This window comes from Ictalurus furcatus, chromosome 21, assembly GCF_023375685.1.
Source record: "Ictalurus furcatus strain D&B chromosome 21, Billie_1.0, whole genome shotgun sequence".
Lineage (NCBI taxonomy): Eukaryota > Metazoa > Chordata > Actinopteri > Siluriformes > Ictaluridae > Ictalurus > Ictalurus furcatus.
This window is the reverse complement of record NC_071275.1, coordinates 20889719-20906514: the sequence shown is the minus strand read 5'-3', so window position 1 is coordinate 20906514 and position 16796 is coordinate 20889719. Positions and strand designations below refer to the sequence as shown.

Here is a 16796-nt window from a genome sequence, read left to right as displayed (position 1 = left end):
CTTTTTCTGTCTGTCTCTCATCCTCTGTCTGTCTGTCTCTCCCTCTGTCTCTCTTTCACTTTTTCTGTCTGTCTCTCATCCTCTGTCTGTCTCTCTCTCCCTCTGTCTCTCTTTCACTTTTTCTGTCTGTCTCTTTCATCCTCTGTCTGTCTCTCTCTCCCTCTGTCTGTCTCTCACTTTTCCTGTCTCTCCCTCTGTCTCTCACTTTCCCTGTCTGTCTCTCTTTCTCCCTCCATTTCCCTCTCTCACTCTCATTCTGTTTCTCCCTGCTGCTCTCTTGCTCTTTCTATCCTTCTCTCTTCCTTTCTTTCTCTCTTCCACTCTTTTCCCCATCTGCTTGTCTGTCTCTCTCCCTGTTTATCTCTCTCCTCACCATCCCTCTCTCTTTCTCCCTTTCCCTTTTTTTCTCTCTCTCACTCTCCCCTTCTCTGCCTCTCTCTTTCTCCTTTCCTCTCCCTCTCTCTCTGTTTCTCTGTCTCTTCTTCTGCTCCTATCTGCCACTTTCTTTCCTTCCCATCTCTCTCTCCCCTTGTTAACTTCTCTCTCTTTCTCTCTCCCTCTGTCTCTCTCTCTCTCTCTCTAGACGGTGTGCTGTGTGGATGGAGACCAGGAGAATGGGGGGATGGAGGTGGTGGTGAAGGTGTTAAACTGTGACACCATCACGCAGGTGAAGGAGAAAATCCTCGACGCCATCTATAAGAACGTCCCATACTCTCAGAGACCGCGTGCAGGCGATATGGACTTGGGTAACTCACACACACACACTCTCTCTCTCTCTCTCAGTAACGTGTGTGTGTGTGTGTGTGTGTGTGAGACAGATGGACGGACAGATTGTCAGGCGCGATCATTAATTTGAACGAAGAACGCCAGCCAACTTCATTTAGATTAGTGAAGCAGACTGTTCATCATCTGCTCTTCATTATTGTTTCTTTGTAAAAAAAAAAAAATCTTTTTTTCATGAAAGCATTTGAGATTTTTTTTTATGTGTGTTTTGTGTTCGTTTTCTAACTTGAGAATGAATCATGGAGTAGACGGGCAAATAAAGTCAAGTCCTTGACCGAGAGCTGAGAGAGTTGATCTGCTATCTAACACTAACACAAGGCTTTCTTCCGTATTACTCGGGGATCGGGGAATCCCTTATTTAACACAGACATGTCCGCGACGTTCCGCCGCGTGAGAAACGTTCCAGTTCACCACGGGAGATTACATTTCTGTAAACTCCAGCACAAGCACAGAGCTGTTAAACTGATTATTCAGCCAAAAAATAAATAAATAAAATAAATAAAAACCTCATTTCCACAGTGTCCTCATTACACCAAACGCAATCCATCAGCCATGAGACGTGTTCGGTGTGTGAAACTGCGACGCTCATGTAGCGAACAGATGATGGAAGTGTACAGCCTCCGATTTAGCATGGTGCAAAAAAAAACCCCTCAATGTGTGATTTATTAAAGAATTGTTAGAGAAGCGAGCGTGGGCCCAAGCATCAATTCAGAACGATCAGGGAAAACCGGAACCAGAACGATCAGGGAAAACCGGAACCAGAACGATCAGGGAAAACCGGAACCAGAAAACTAAGGCTTGAACTTAACGATAGAAACGACTTAGCAAGGATATTACCACTAAATCCTGTAAATCCAGTCCAGCTGTTAAAGGAGCCGACAGCGTGCCATAAACGAGAGTCTAAACTCAACACGCTGGCGACTGTCACGACTCGAATCGAACTAGGAATGAAGCACAATTAAAAGTTAAAGGACTCGGAACCAGGCTTGAAGTGGAACAGGGCCGTGAGTCATTCGGGTTACGTGGTGGGGAAGAGAACTTCGTCTCGGGGTCGCGACCGGCGAGGAGCGGCTGGTTTTATCCCGAGCGGTTGGGAGATGATGGATTATTGATGGTGGTGAAGGACAAACCCGCTTCAATTATTTAAAGTGGAAGTGATTGTTATGGGATTGAGATGAATTTTGCATGCACACACACACTCCTCTCTCACTCGGTGTGTGTGTGTGTGTGTGTGTGTGTGTGTGTGTGTGTGTGTGTGGCTGTCAGAGTGGATCAGAGTAGGTCAGGCATCCTGGAGTATGAGTGTTTTATAATCTAGATCACAGAGCATGTGTGTGTCTGTGTGTCTCCTTGAATTTTAGGTTAGTCACATGATGACAGCTGAGAGCACTAAAAGCGTGTGTGTGTGTGTGTGTGTGTGTTACAGAATGGCGTCAGGGCCGCACAGCGCGCGTGGTCCTGCAGGACGAGGACATCACCACTAAAATTGAAAACGACTGGAAGAGACTCAACACACTTGTTCACTATCAGGTCATCTTCACTCGCCGATGCTAACGCCATTAAAGACTAATCAACAATAACTCCATAATATCTCAATCAAGTGAGCTCATTAGAATATCAGGCCACGCCCATTAGAGCAGTCAAAAATGGGTTTAATCCGAACGTTTATTTATTTACTTTTAATCACATGTACACTCGTTTTTTATTCGTTCAAACATCGCTACAGATTTAATATGAAGCTCAGGTCTAATATTAAACTCAGGTTTGGTTATTATAGGAAAGGTTTGCAGATGTTTTACGTTCGAGTTAACATTATTGGCTTTGGATGACGTTAAACCTTATAAACAGAGTATTCGGTGAGAGTTTGGTTACAACATTCACCCTGAGCCTTCAGCAGTTTATAGAAGTGTGTGTGTGTGTGTGTGTGTGTGTGTGGGTAGGTGTCTGATCGCTGTGTGATGGCTCTGGTACCTAAGCAGATGTCCTCCTACAACATCTCGACATCGGCCAGCTTCCCGCAGAGCTTCAGCCGATACGGTGAGTCTGTGATCCTGCTCTGGTCCTGCAGGAGAAACACGCTGTTAAACCACATGATTAAAGAATTCAGCCTCAATTAATCATCACGGTGCCTTAAAGCATCATTTCTTTCTGTTTAATCTCTCTCTCCATCACACAATGATAAATAAACCGTCAGGAATCCCTCCATCTCTCCTGTACTGCGCGTCTTTTTAACAAGAGTTAATAAAAACTTGAAATAAATCGTGATGTAGTGAACACGAGCTCCCCAGAGCTCCCGTGTGTGTTAGACTGGCGCTTTTTGATGACATCATCACATGACGCCTCTTCAGAACGGAACATGAGCTGACGTCAACGCACGATGGTTTACACTGCATTTTATTACACTACTTTTCATAAATTTGTTAAATGTTTTTTTGGGGGTGCAATCCTTATTATTATTATTATTATTATTATTATTAATGATTAATGAAATGTTATACACATTTTAATTATTACCATTATATAATTTCCTGCATTTGTTCCATGCATGTAATGATAACAATTGTACTTGCGTCTTTTTGAGTTAAAACCATTCTCTCTCTCTCTCTCTCACACACACACACACACACTCTTTAACCCTGCTCGAAGATGGTGTGTAATAACCCCGTGTCAGCGTGCCGAGGGTCACAGATGAGTGAAGATCGATCTTCACACCCACAGAGGAACAAACACAGAACACAGCTCATTAAAAGTAGCGTTAAAAATCTACAACTGCCTTAGAGCTAAAACCACCGAACGTACCATATTTCAGCCTCTCTCTCTCTCTCACACACACACACACACCAACATCCTGAAATACCCCAGGCTAAAATATACTACACATTTAACTGATTATCTGCAGCACAAATCCCACCGTGCTGTTTAAATAAAAATAAAAAGTCCGGGCCGTATCCATGGCGAGGGCCGCAACCACAGATCAGGCGAATAGACAGCGGTCAAATACCAGAATAACACTGGGAATGTGGAGTGCGCGCACACACACACACACACACACACACACAGAGGAACAAACCAGTGACAAGATACAGGATGGAGTCTGATGTAGTTCCCATGTGTTACATTAATGAAGTGTGTGAAATGAATGAAGTGTGAATTCAGGAGCGTTACAGATGTGGAGAAGTCATTAGTCTGTTGTTTATTCCTCAGCGCTGTGTAATCTGATCTGTAAGTGGAACATTCCATTCTGCACCGTCACCGACTCAACAGAGTTTCCAAACAATATTGTTCTAGTGCGAATCCTTCAAAATTGTACGTGCACATGAACTGTATAATTTATTGACACACTTCAGTTCTGAAGTACGAAGGCGAGCTGCTGGATTGAATATAACCATGACGCGAGAGGAACCCGTGAAGGCTGATCACAGCATCACGCCATTATGTAGAAAACGTCTGTCTGTAGCATCACCGTAAAGCAGATGAGCCTTTTCCACTGTCTCACCTAATCTGGAACCATCCCACACTTTAATCTGGTACCCCCCCATGATTTAATCCAGAATCATCCCACGCTTTAATCCGGAACCATCCCAAGGTTTAATCCAGAAATTTCCCCGATTTAATCTGGAACCATCCCAAGGTTTAATCCAGAACCTTCCCCGATTTAATCCGGAACCATCCCAAGCTTTAATCCGGAACCATCCCAAGGTTTAATCCAGAACCTTCCCCGATTTAATCCGGAACCATCCCAAGGTTTAATCCAGAACCTTCCCCGATTTAATCCAGAACCTTCCCCGATTTAATCCGGAACCATCCCAAGGTTTAATCCAGAACCTTCCCACGATTTAATCCGGAACCATCCCACGATTTAGTCCAGAATCATCCCACACTTTAATCCGGAACGATTCCACACTTTAATCCAGAACCTTCCCACGATTTAATCCGGAACCATCCCAAGGTTTAATCCAGAACCTTCCCACGATTTACTCTGGAACCATCCCATGCTTTAATACGGAACCATCCATATCCATCAAGGCCTGTAATGTAGAGCTGAAAGGGTTAATACGAATGTTAATGTGTCTGTTGCATGGTCCTAAACCCACCAGAACTCATTTCAGCGTTTTATTTACGTGCTGTGTGGAAGGACAGGAATCTGAAAAGAAGCTTGTGGGTCTCGGGGAAAAGTTCAGTGCAGAGCAGCTCTTTTGTTAGTTATGAGATAAGTGTGTGTGAGTTAATGAGTGTGAAAGTGTGCCGTGACCTTGTAGTGTGAACGAGAAGTTTCTGCTGAACGACCTCGTGTGATGAGCCGCTCGGTGCGGAGGGGGCGAGAGTTCAACCTGTCTAATCTGCTGATGGAAGCAGAGGCTAATTACGGTGTGAACTGCTGTGGGGGTGTGTGTGTGTGTGTGTGTGTGTGTGTGTGTACTACATGTCCTGCTGTGTGTATCATTAACCTCTTCATCTCTGCTGGCACACAGCCTGAGGATGAGACATGCCGAACCTCACACTTTCTACATAAAACACAGAAAGTACAAACTGATACTAAATAAATAAATAAATAAATACTGAAATTTTATAAAAGAAATGCTGTGAATATCAAAGCCTTTTTAACCTTTGGTCACTTTTTAAAACCCTTTTAGACCAAATACTAGGAAAAAAGTCTGCAAAGGCTTTGTGTATATATATCTCTATTTCCATCTGCCTGTCTATCTGTCTATCTACCTGTCTACCTACCTGTCTATCTATCTGTCTGTCTATCTGTCTATCTACCTGTTTATCTACCTGTTTATCTATCTGTCTATCTACCTGTCTACCTATCTGTCTATCTATCTGTCTATCTACCGGTCTGTCTATCTGATTATCTCTCTGTTTATCTATTTGTTTATCTATTTGTTTATCTATTTGTTTATCTATCTGTTTATCTATTTGTTTATCTATTTGTTTATCTATCTGTTTATCTATTTGTTTATCTATCTCTATGTCACTGGTATGTTTTTATTGAATATTTACTCATTTGTTTTACACTCACACTGACAAAGGACCTCACTCCAATATTTTAGTAAAGTTGTGTGTAAACGTTTGTGTAAGCCAAACCGAACACAATTCTCTCTCTCTCTCTCTCTCTCCCTCAGATGCAGTCCTTCGCTCCGTGTCCGCGGGCAGTCCGGACTTCTCACACTCCCTGGTGCCGATGATCACGCCAGATATGGAGAGCAGCGTTAAAGTTTGGCATCTGGTCAAAAACCACGAACACGGAGACCAAAAAGAAGCTGATCGCGGCAGCAAGATGGTGTCTGAGATCTACCTGACCCGCCTTCTGGCCACCAAGGTCAAACACACACACACACACACACACACACACACACACACACACACACAGAGTAGTGATTCCTAATGACCAGTTGTGTCCGTGTTCCTGCAGGGGACGTTGCAGAAGTTTGTGGACGATCTCTTCGAGACGCTCTTCAGCACGGCGAATCGGGGCAGCGCGCTCCCGCTCGCCATCAAATACATGTTCGACTTCCTGGATGAGCAGGCGGACAAACACGGCATCCACGACCCCGACGTCCGACACACGTGGAAGAGCAACTGGTGAGACACGACAAGATGCAAAAAAACAATACTTATACTAGACGCTTAGATTTCATAATGCTGAGGCATGCAGGAGATTATTATGAGGACTGGAAGGTTCCAATCATCAGTAACTCGAGTGAGGATCAAGCCAGTTCCTTAAAATTAAACATTGTTCTTCTTATTTGTTGATTGACGTTGAACTCTTCTCACGCAGTCTTCCTCTGCGCTTCTGGGTGAACGTGATCAAAAACCCTCAGTTCGTGTTCGACATCCATAAGAGCAGCATTACGGACGCGTGTCTATCCGTAGTGGCTCAGACCTTCATGGACTCGTGCTCGACCTCGGAACATCGACTCGGCAAGGACTCGCCCTCGAACAAGCTCCTCTATGCTAAAGACATCCCGCACTATAAGAGCTGGGTGGAGCGGTAAGAGACACGACCGACAGATTAAATCTAAAATCGTTAACGCTGTACGCCGTGATGGTCACGTGACTGAAGGAGTCCCAATCAGCAGTTCTTACTTAGAACAAACCTGAGGCAGGTGTGAATAGGGAAGACAGAACGAGCCAATCAGGAGGAGAGGAAGGATAACCTCTGGCTGTGTTCTGTTCTGATCATGACGATACCCTACAAATACCATGTCCTTCTGCACAGAATGAGAGTGCACTTCACATAATTTGTAGCCTAGCTAATGTTAGCTGCACTCAACATTTCATCAGGACGACCGACTGACTCGTAGCGAGAGGTTCCGCAGTGTAATCGTGTCTTGTATTTAAACTTTCCTCTGCAGATCGTTCCTTCTGAGGAATGACAGCACAAAGAATCTCGAGAGTAGTTTCTACAACGTTCTCAATTCAAGCAAAAGCATTTCTTGTATTAGAATTCCTCACTGTGCATCTCTGTGGGCTTTGGAACCAAGCTCAGGTGTGTTTCTGTCTCGTTTACAGGTACTATGCCGATATAAGCCGTCTGCCGTCCATCAGCGATCAGGACATGAACGCGTATTTGGCCGAGCAAGCGCGTCTTCATTCGCACGAGTTTAACGCGCTCAGTGCCTTGCACGAGATCTACGCCTACGTCAGGAAGTACAGCCAGGAGGTACGGTACACTTCAGATCTGCTTACACTTACTGTCACGTCTCTTGTGCTTCATGCTGTGTGTACCTGCTGCAAGACGTAGACATTAAGAAGAAAGCAACGAGTAACAATTTGGAGTTTGTTAATCCAGAACCTTCCCACGATTTAATACGGAACCATCCATATCCATCAAGGCCTGTAATGTAGAGCTGAAAGTTTTAATACGAATGTTAATGTGTCTGTTTCATGGTCCTAAACCCACCAGAACTCATTTCAGCGTTTTATTTACGTGCTCCAGTTAATACATAGACTCTTTATATAAATAAATAAATAAATAAATAAATAAAAAGGTTATTTAAGGATTCATTTGATAAGGGTTCTTTCTGATGGGAAAAAAAAAAACTGTTGTAGGGTTCTAGATGGAACCTTCTTGGGACAACTGCAGAACTCGTAGGCAAAGGATACGATATCAGATCATTTGGATTGTGAACACTGAGACACACAGAAATGCAGAACCGGCTCCTGTCCTTAAAACGTCCTCATCTCACGGCTCGGTGGTAAATGAGCTCCCAGGAGATCTAACTTGCCTTGATCTTTACCCAACATTAAGTCCTTTCACTTTACACTGACAAAAACTCTGGCGCAGTTCATGGACACACTGAGAAAAAAAACAGAAAAGTCACCAGTTATTCAGACGTTGTGCTGCAGATTGGGAAGGAAAGACCAGCGTGAAGAGAGAAATCAAGTCTTTACTGTAGGTTTGCTGGGAATTTATTATTATTATTTAAAACCGAGACGCTTTTAGGAACCCGGACGTAGTTCTGGGCCTGAGATTAAACCCACAGTCTGGCCGGATGTCAGAAAGTTCCAGCTGTCTCAACATGTCTGGATTTGGGAGCTGCACTGGAGAACTGCGTGATGTACGGTCCGTATTTATCCGATTAGTTACGTGTTGTAGATGTGAAGATGGGAGACTCTGGTACTGTGTTTCTGAAACTCATTCTCCTTCCCAAACCCCTGCTTACATTTCATATATATCAACATTACAGGCTGGAAATTTGCCGTTATGGTATCATTATGGTCGTGTCGGAAAGATCGTATTTACGAGTTGAACGCAGACGAACGCCACCACAAAGTTGTAATTACGAGCGGGGGAAACTCTGGATTTTCTTTGAGCTCAGAGTGTCCGAGTCTGGGGGGCGTGTCTATAAGAAAACGCGGTGGAATCAACGGACGTAACGTCTGTAGTTGACGGTAAATTTGTTGAAATCGGATGTTTACTCAACTCGGACGCTGATTTCAGTTATTAAAGTGTTTGGTAAATGCAGTAAGTTAATATCAGGCTTTAAAAAAAAAATTACAATAAAACAAGCTAATTTCCTGCACAAGATACGACAGCGTTGTACAATTACGATTTAATATGTAACGATAAAGTTTATACCGGCTTCATAAATTTATTAAAAACATAAAAAGCTAAACACACCTGATCTTTGTTCTTCATTTTATAGAAATAGACTTAAAAAGCCTCGCTGTACACCGCCATCTTGCTCCAGAGTGACTTATACACACCTGACATCGTAAATACGAACTTCCCAGGAGGACTTGAACACACTGTTAGTGTGAAACTCGGGATTTGCTCTGTGAGGATATGGGGGGATTAAAGTAAATGTCTCATTATTGTCCTCTCCTGCCCTCTTGTGGCTGTGTGCAGATAGTGCAGTCTCTGAAGCAGGACCCGTTGGCCCAGAAACAAAGACTCGCCTACAAACTGGAGCAGCTCATTGCAGACATGGATCATGAGAGCTGATCTGAGATCCCCGACCCCACCCCACCCCACCTCCAAAAAAAAAAAAAAAAAAAAATGGACAAAAATCATCAACTGATCAACTGAGAAAGAACTGAAATGAGATTTCAAGTTGGACGAGTCACGGTGACGAGTGGTTAACCTTCCAGCTTGATTTCGAAGGCTTCAGTGCGTCACGGTATCCTCTCACGTCCTCACTTTTTTAAAAAGAGACATTAAATACCATGAAACTAAATCTCGACCTAGCTTTTTGTGCTAGCATTTACCACAGCAGTGTAACTGTAATAAAACTAACGGTGTAAATATTTTAGATTTCCTCATCGCAGCTACGTGACTCCAGCCTACAGAACACAGAGGCTCTCCTGAGGAAAAGACAGATAGATGTTATTAGATAAACAGCGCCATCTACTGCATGAAGTGAGAAGTTCTGCACCAGTTCTCAACTTTGAGGAAGAAAACAAATACAAAAAAAGAAAAAAAAAAGAAAAAAATGATAGCTTCCTCATTAAAATTTCAGACTTATTACATTCTTACACTTTCATATACACGTTTGCTAATAAAGGGGGGTGCGGAGGTTTTGGGTTTTACATTATGCATGAGAGAAATATGCTTGTTATTTATTACTCCAAGCTCATAAACATTTTTATTAGCTTCGATGTGACTCGTGTCTGTAACGGGTGTAAAACTGGAGAGCTGAAGAGAAATGACTTTCACAGTGGACCGATTTTAATTACACCAGTAAAAAAGCTCTGTGTACTGTACGTGGACCATGAATTTAGCTAGGGCCAAACGTCATGTCTTTCCAAATAAAATGCAGGTTTGTGTGTATGAAAGTGGGTGTTGTTTACAGAATGTGCGTCCACCATGACGTGTCCTTTCTCAAGAGGGTTTTGTGCGATTACTATTTATATTAATATAGGTCGTCTCTTATACTTGAAAGAAGCGAACGTTAGCGTCGTTTGTTTTCCGTCACTGTACTGATGAGCTTCCAGAGTCTTTGTGTACACACGTTCCCTTTCTTACACGCGTGACAGTCACGTGTCCGTGCTGGTTGATGATACGTGCCAGATACAGGGATTTTGCAACAAACCTGATTTGTAAGATGTCAAATTGGAGCTGTATAGAAAACTTCAGCGTGATATTTTAGTCTATCGATCATGATTCTGAAGTTCACAGGTTTGACTCCTGACCTCATCAATAATTCAGATGATTATTGTTTTTTTGTGTTTAACCCTAAACATTTTATTGTGCTCCCTCGTGTTTTTGCAGGTATTAATTTATTTCTTATTCTCGTCTGGTTTAATGTCTTGTCCATGCGTTTCTTCATGGCGGTGAGTAAAACCAGTATCGTCAGTTCACGGTGTAACACACAACCCTGTTTTACGACTTTAGTAAAAATGTGATTGTATTTTATTTATTTATTTCATGTTTTGTTTTTTTTTACAGCTCGATTTATTGTGTATTCAAACTGTAAATAGTAAACATTCCTATTTTGCAATTATCCCCCCACTTTTTTTTTAAACAGTTGTAACAAATTAAATAAAATCAACTAATCAAAACGTCAGTATATGTTAATCTCTGATGTTATTTTTGGTGTTACTTGCCAGTCATTTACTGAGCTGTTAATTAATACCCAGCAATTGTTAGAAACTCTATATAATCTAATAGTAATCTAAAAGTTATTAACAAAAGTTTGATCAAGTTTCTTTAGTGTGGAAACATTGTGCAGCCCATAGACCCGAATGAAGGGGACAGGTAAAGGGTAAAACACCAGAAGCCAGAGAAATGAAAAGAGCCGAAGCTACAGAGGTTCTTCCATACTTTACATACCAAGAGCTGTACACGTGCATGTAATGTTTTGTGAAACTGTTCATGCAGGCTCTGATGGTGACTCAGACGGTGGATGATGGGAAGCTGAATCCTGTGAAGCAGTGAAATGTAGAAAATTCATGCATATTTGTCCAATGCCACTGTAATAAGATCTGGTTTGTTTGTGTGTCAGTTCAGCTTTATTAATATTATACTGAATTCAGTGTTGATTGTACAAAAGTGATCACAGTTTGCGAACCACGATATTGTTAAACAGTTAAGAGGTCTGCCTTCTCATAAACCAATACATGCAAAACATTCAGGGTTTTTATTTTTATTTCTCCCTCTCAAACTTCACACCCCACCTTCACTTCATCCAGCGACTGTCACTTGAAGTTTTTATTTATTCTGTGGACGGTTGGAGAAGGAATGGAAGAACGAATGGTAGTAGTCACAATGCATATCGTCTCCTGTATAATTAATAGATATCACAGGGTTTCAAATGTATCTTAATACTGTAATAAATCCCACACAGATTGCTAAGGGTGTAGTAAGCGTGTTCTTTCAAGATGTTTTATTTATTTATTATTTAAAGGTCCCATAAAGTTAGATGGACAAGACAGGTCCAAGCTCAGCAGCATCTCCAATCAGTCTTTAACACTTGGCAAGTTCCTGATTAAGTCTGTTGGAGAGTGAACGTTCTGAACCGAATCCTGTTGTGTCCGATGTCTCTTTTAATGCTGCTCAGTTTATAATGTCAAATTTAATTTGTCGGAACGATCCGATTCCCAAAAGTGTGTCCTCTCTCTCTGTTCCAAACCGAGGGCAGAGATTTACTGAGCCTTCTGATAATCACCTCCTGCTGTTCACAAGCCAGATTTGTCCCTGGTATTAAAAGTGGCATCCAGATGAAAGTCCGACCGTAAATATCACAATTAACTCTCCTTCCTGTTTAAGACTGGGATTGTACAGAGGACAATACTGAAAGCTAACGAGGAAGCATTAAACGTCCAGCAGTTGGTGTTTTGATTTCAACAAAGGACGTTTCATTGATACAAACAGCTGATAGATAAATCCCAAAGTCTAAAAGACCGAGGCATTATGAGCAGGAACACATCCACTGGCTATCTTTAGCTCATTCTCACAGCGCACTCAGAGGTGATGATACGAAAACAACTTTACGGCCAAGCTAGATGAACTTTCTTGGTATTCTTGTCTCCGGCTCCTGCCAAAATCAGATTCAGTTGCACACGATGTCCGACTGTTGCGTTGGTGTAGGTTCAGTACTGACTTTATCAGTTGACATGCTGTATGTACCGTCATTACAGTAAAGACTTCAATCAGTTCCTCATTAGCTTTCTCACAGCGAGAAAGCGACAGGATTAATATCATGTTGTGTTCACTGTATTAAACGCATTAGTCACCAATGCACTGTACATTTCGTCATGCAGGATTAATAAAGTATTTATATAACCAATTTATTTGGAAATCAGTAAATTGGAGAAGAGAAAACTCTCAAAATACAAACAACAACAACAACATTTGGGAAGTGTATATAAAAGAAGCTTGTACACAGGTAGGTAAAGACAAAGCTTTATTACATCACACAGCCAAGATGAGCTGATTATGGGAAAAACTACGCAACGCTTTGATTCTGTACGAGAATACCATATACAGGATGACTGAAAAACGTTAACACTTGCATGACACAATGCGGTGCGGTTACCAATAACAGACTGTAAAAGCTCCTTGCTTCAAAGGGTCTCAGGTTATGTGCTGTCACTCTCAACACATTTTCGGAAGACCTCGTGGTTGCACTTTCTCTCCGAGGTCTTGCACATCACATAAAAGCATTCTTTCATCTTTCACAACCAGTAAGTGTTAACATTTTGTTAACCAGCCTGTATCTCGTAAGGTGTTTCTCTTAAATGTTCAGTTATAAATCATCATAAAAGAATTTCACACTATGGACTTTGCATGTTGCAGCTATCCAAAGTATTTACTCTTAAATAAAGTATTTGAAGGAACAATCTTTGATGATGATAATGATTAATTATTATTATGATGATTATTACTACTAATACTTACAGCATACTACTTCAGACCCTTGATGTAATCTTCACCACCTGTAGGGAGACGTAAGAAGAACAAAGACAGAGCATGAGCATTTCCTGTGAGCCAAATTCAAATTATGCTGCTGGATAACCGCACTTCTGTCCTTAAAAGCTCAGTCCTGCCAAGCCAATTGAGTTTTATAATAAACATTTATGTTGGTTATATGAGCTGCCACCTGTCAACACCACCCTTGTGGACTCTTGGGACAGGAATGCTGGCTGCATTCAAATGGTTTATTAATAAAAATGCTTGACTTGCGAGAGCCTTGCAACAGTATACCAGTGGCATCTGAGCTCTCCCCCCGGGCTAATCCACAGTTTCACTCCAGGAAGTCATATGAGCTGCCTCTCGTATTAGATGCAGCTTTTTTTAACCATAGTTGAAGCCAAGCCTAGACTACTTTACAGAACATACTCTATTTTTATGATGTTTTTAATGGGAAAGTAATCTTGATTTGGGTTTGCAGTTATATGAACACAGTGAAACAAAGACTGCGATGGAGGTCCTGGACAAAACATGTCATGTGTTGCTAAAAACAGATTTCACTGCAGTCTATGGGTTTATCAACATATATTAATTACATTAAAACATAGACTCTAATACAACTCTGTTCCTCTTAAGATGATGGTTAAATGGTGGACGTATGCTGTATGCAATGAGGTAACACGTAAATAATATTAATCCTTGCCTACAGTTCAGTACTTGCATTAAAAGTCACCATCTGACTGACATATAGCTTATTAATAAAAGTGTGTGCCTGGCAAATTCCATGACACTGAAGACCAGTGGCATTTCACAGCTCCTCCATTGCCAAGTTAGGCATTGTTGAAGTGCAAGTCGGATTAGTCTGTCTTTTAAGCTGAGCACTAAGAATGATAAATGGATAATTAGATTTATTGTGAGCCAAAAGTTTTTGGATAGTTACTGCAGCCCTGAAATAAATGTGATATTAAAATTACACAGTAAATCATGTAATAAGATTAACACCTGAAATACTGTTATCAGGTCATCTGCTGTCATCAACATAGTTAATCTCATTGCACTTTTCTTTGACAATATTCTTACCTTATCTTTTTATCTTACCTTATTTTATTTTATTCAGATGTCAGAAAAGTCCTGTTAACTTACTGTCTAATGTTCATTAGGAACCGTGTCCTTGTATATATTATATATTGACACATTTGCGTTATGGACGATTGATTAGCTACTGAGGCTAAAAAAATAACACAATTTGAGATATAATCCAGCACTAATCCTGCACCTTCTTGGCTTAAGAACAACACCATAGTAAGTTCTACAGGAAGTAGTTAAGAGATTTCTGGGTGTATGCGTTTTATCCTCAGTGGGTCAGATTTGTTGCAGGTTTCTACTGTCCTACCTCCAGTGGAGAATCTGGTGCAGGAAAGACCGTGAACACAAAACATTATGGTAATGCCAAGACTGTGAGAAATGACAACTCCTCTCATTTTGTACTGTAAGTAGGCCTACACTGCATGGCAATTACAGCCAAGATGTTACAAGCTCGTCAAAGTTAAAATCAAGCTTTTAATTTTTAATTTTCTAGGGTAGATGTATCAGAATACATTTTGGACAAACTGGAAAGTTGTCTTCAGCTGATTGAAACTTGTAAGTTTGCGTGGGTCTTTTTTCCCACCTGGATGAGGCTGAGAATCTCGCCATGAAGTGTGGAAAGAAGCAGCTCCAGAAACTGGAATCTAGGGAATGCTGCAAAATAATAATAATGATAATAATAATAATAATAATAATAATAATGTTATGGGATTATACGTAACATTAAGATCAATGTGTTCTTTTAATGTAAAGTAAGTTTATGATTAGAACAAACACAAACCATCAGCTTTTTATATTAGACCATTTGATAAAGCATCCATTATAACATCTTAATCGTAAAATGAAGTGCACAAAATTCTTGAGGCCCACACCAGACCACTAGCTGGTTTCCATATGTGTGTTTACTCCTAATAGGAACACTTTGCTTGTAATATTCATTTTCAGTATTTAATTTTATGAATCCAAATAATCACTTCTAAATTTCACTGCCTTGTAAGCAACTGCCAAACATATGATCTTTCTTTGGAAAAGAATGTTATGGTCAGCCACTGGTAATCTTACACTACTTGATACTCTGCTGCCACTAAATGTTAGATCCTTTAAATCTTGCTATGTATCCAAGTTAAGTCTGGGAAACCTGATTTATATACTTGGAAATGACTGCACTGACCATGAAACTGAACACCAGGGGGATCAGAGTGCTTCTCCACGTCCAATTTTAACGCCTCTTAATTGACAGAACTCACAATGTAAACTTTTTCAAAATAACCAAAAATAAAAATAAATGTTTAAAAACAAACTGGAAAAAAAAGAACAACAACACTATTTCATGAGTAATATACATGTGTTTTTACTGGATATTCAATAGAAACAGCAATCCAAAAATGGTCAGAAATATATTCTGATAAAGTTTAATTTCTGACAAATTTTAAATATTTATGCTAATTTTAAATTGTAAATTGATCATGCATTCCACTGGAAAATTACTGTTATCTCTACCTTGCATAAAAAGAAATGGTTAGTCTTTAATATAATAAATAAAACCATATATTTTCTAAGAATTTTTTTTTTTCTCGAAGAAAACCATATATTTTCTAAGAAACACCAGCATTTACAATTGGATAGCACCAAGACGTGTCTTTAGTAGTGTGACATAAAGCAAAAATACACTGCATCATCTAATGCTACACACCCATATATAGATAGTCAATTCTGCTGAGTGAACGGTAATGCTGCTATAAAACAGGCTCCCCCAAGGACTGAAGGAACCTCAAGCACCCTGCCAAGGTGAGGAAATCTCCAGTTATATTTATATACTCATTATATTTGTATACTGTTTAATTAGTAAAATGTTGCATTTCATCTGTGTTTACACTGAATGTCTAAACTGATATTTACTCCTTTTTACCCCAGGGTTTACAATCTGCCAGCCAATCTACCATCTGCCAATTTCTCCTATTGATATCAAACAAGGTACAGTGCTAAACATCGAAATGGTAAAAAAATTATTAGTTAAAACATATTTAATGTGTATTTATTTACTGTGTATTTTGTCAGGCCACATGTAAGGATATCTATACAGGAACTTTGCAGCAGATATACTGTACATATACACGCACCGAACACTTTAATAGGAACACCTGCATATATACCCATTCATGCAACTATCTAATTGGCCAACTGTATGACAGCAGTGCAGTGCATAAAATAATGCAGATATAGGCGAGCAGCTTCAGGTAATGTTCACATTAACCATGAGAATGGGGGAAAATGTGATCTCAGTGACTTTGACCATGGCATGATTGTTGGTGAAAAACGGGCTGGAGAATGGCCAGACTGGTTTGAGCTGACAAAAATGCTACAGTCACTCAGATTCTTATTCTGTACAATTATGGTGAGCAGAAAAACATCTCAGAACACACAACACCTCAAACCTTGAGGTGGATGGCCTACAAAAGCAGAAGACCATGTTGGGGTCGACTTCTGTGGAAAACTGGTCTGATGAATCTCGATTTCTGCTGAAGGACACAGATGGAAGGGTCAGAATTTGGTGGGTGTCAACAGCATG

At 40.6% G+C, this 16796-nt stretch overlaps 1 protein-coding gene across 1 annotated transcript in view; it reads left to right on the top strand.

Annotated features, from left to right (window-relative positions):
* Positions 1 to 12484, top strand: part of LOC128624717 (plexin-A2-like) — a 29967-nt gene extending 17483 nt beyond the window's left edge. Inside the window, exons 5-12 of the mRNA XM_053652376.1 lie at positions 584 to 746; positions 2210 to 2313; positions 2724 to 2820; positions 5910 to 6106; positions 6200 to 6369; positions 6566 to 6778; positions 7300 to 7450; positions 9140 to 12484. Coding sequence (XP_053508351.1) covers positions 584 to 746; positions 2210 to 2313; positions 2724 to 2820; positions 5910 to 6106; positions 6200 to 6369; positions 6566 to 6778; positions 7300 to 7450; positions 9140 to 9235 — 1191 coding nt within the window. The 3' untranslated portion in view covers positions 9236 to 12484. The remainder of the gene's footprint in view (positions 1 to 583; positions 747 to 2209; positions 2314 to 2723; positions 2821 to 5909; positions 6107 to 6199; positions 6370 to 6565; positions 6779 to 7299; positions 7451 to 9139) is intronic.
* The last annotated feature ends 4312 nt before the right edge of the window (positions 12485 to 16796 follow it).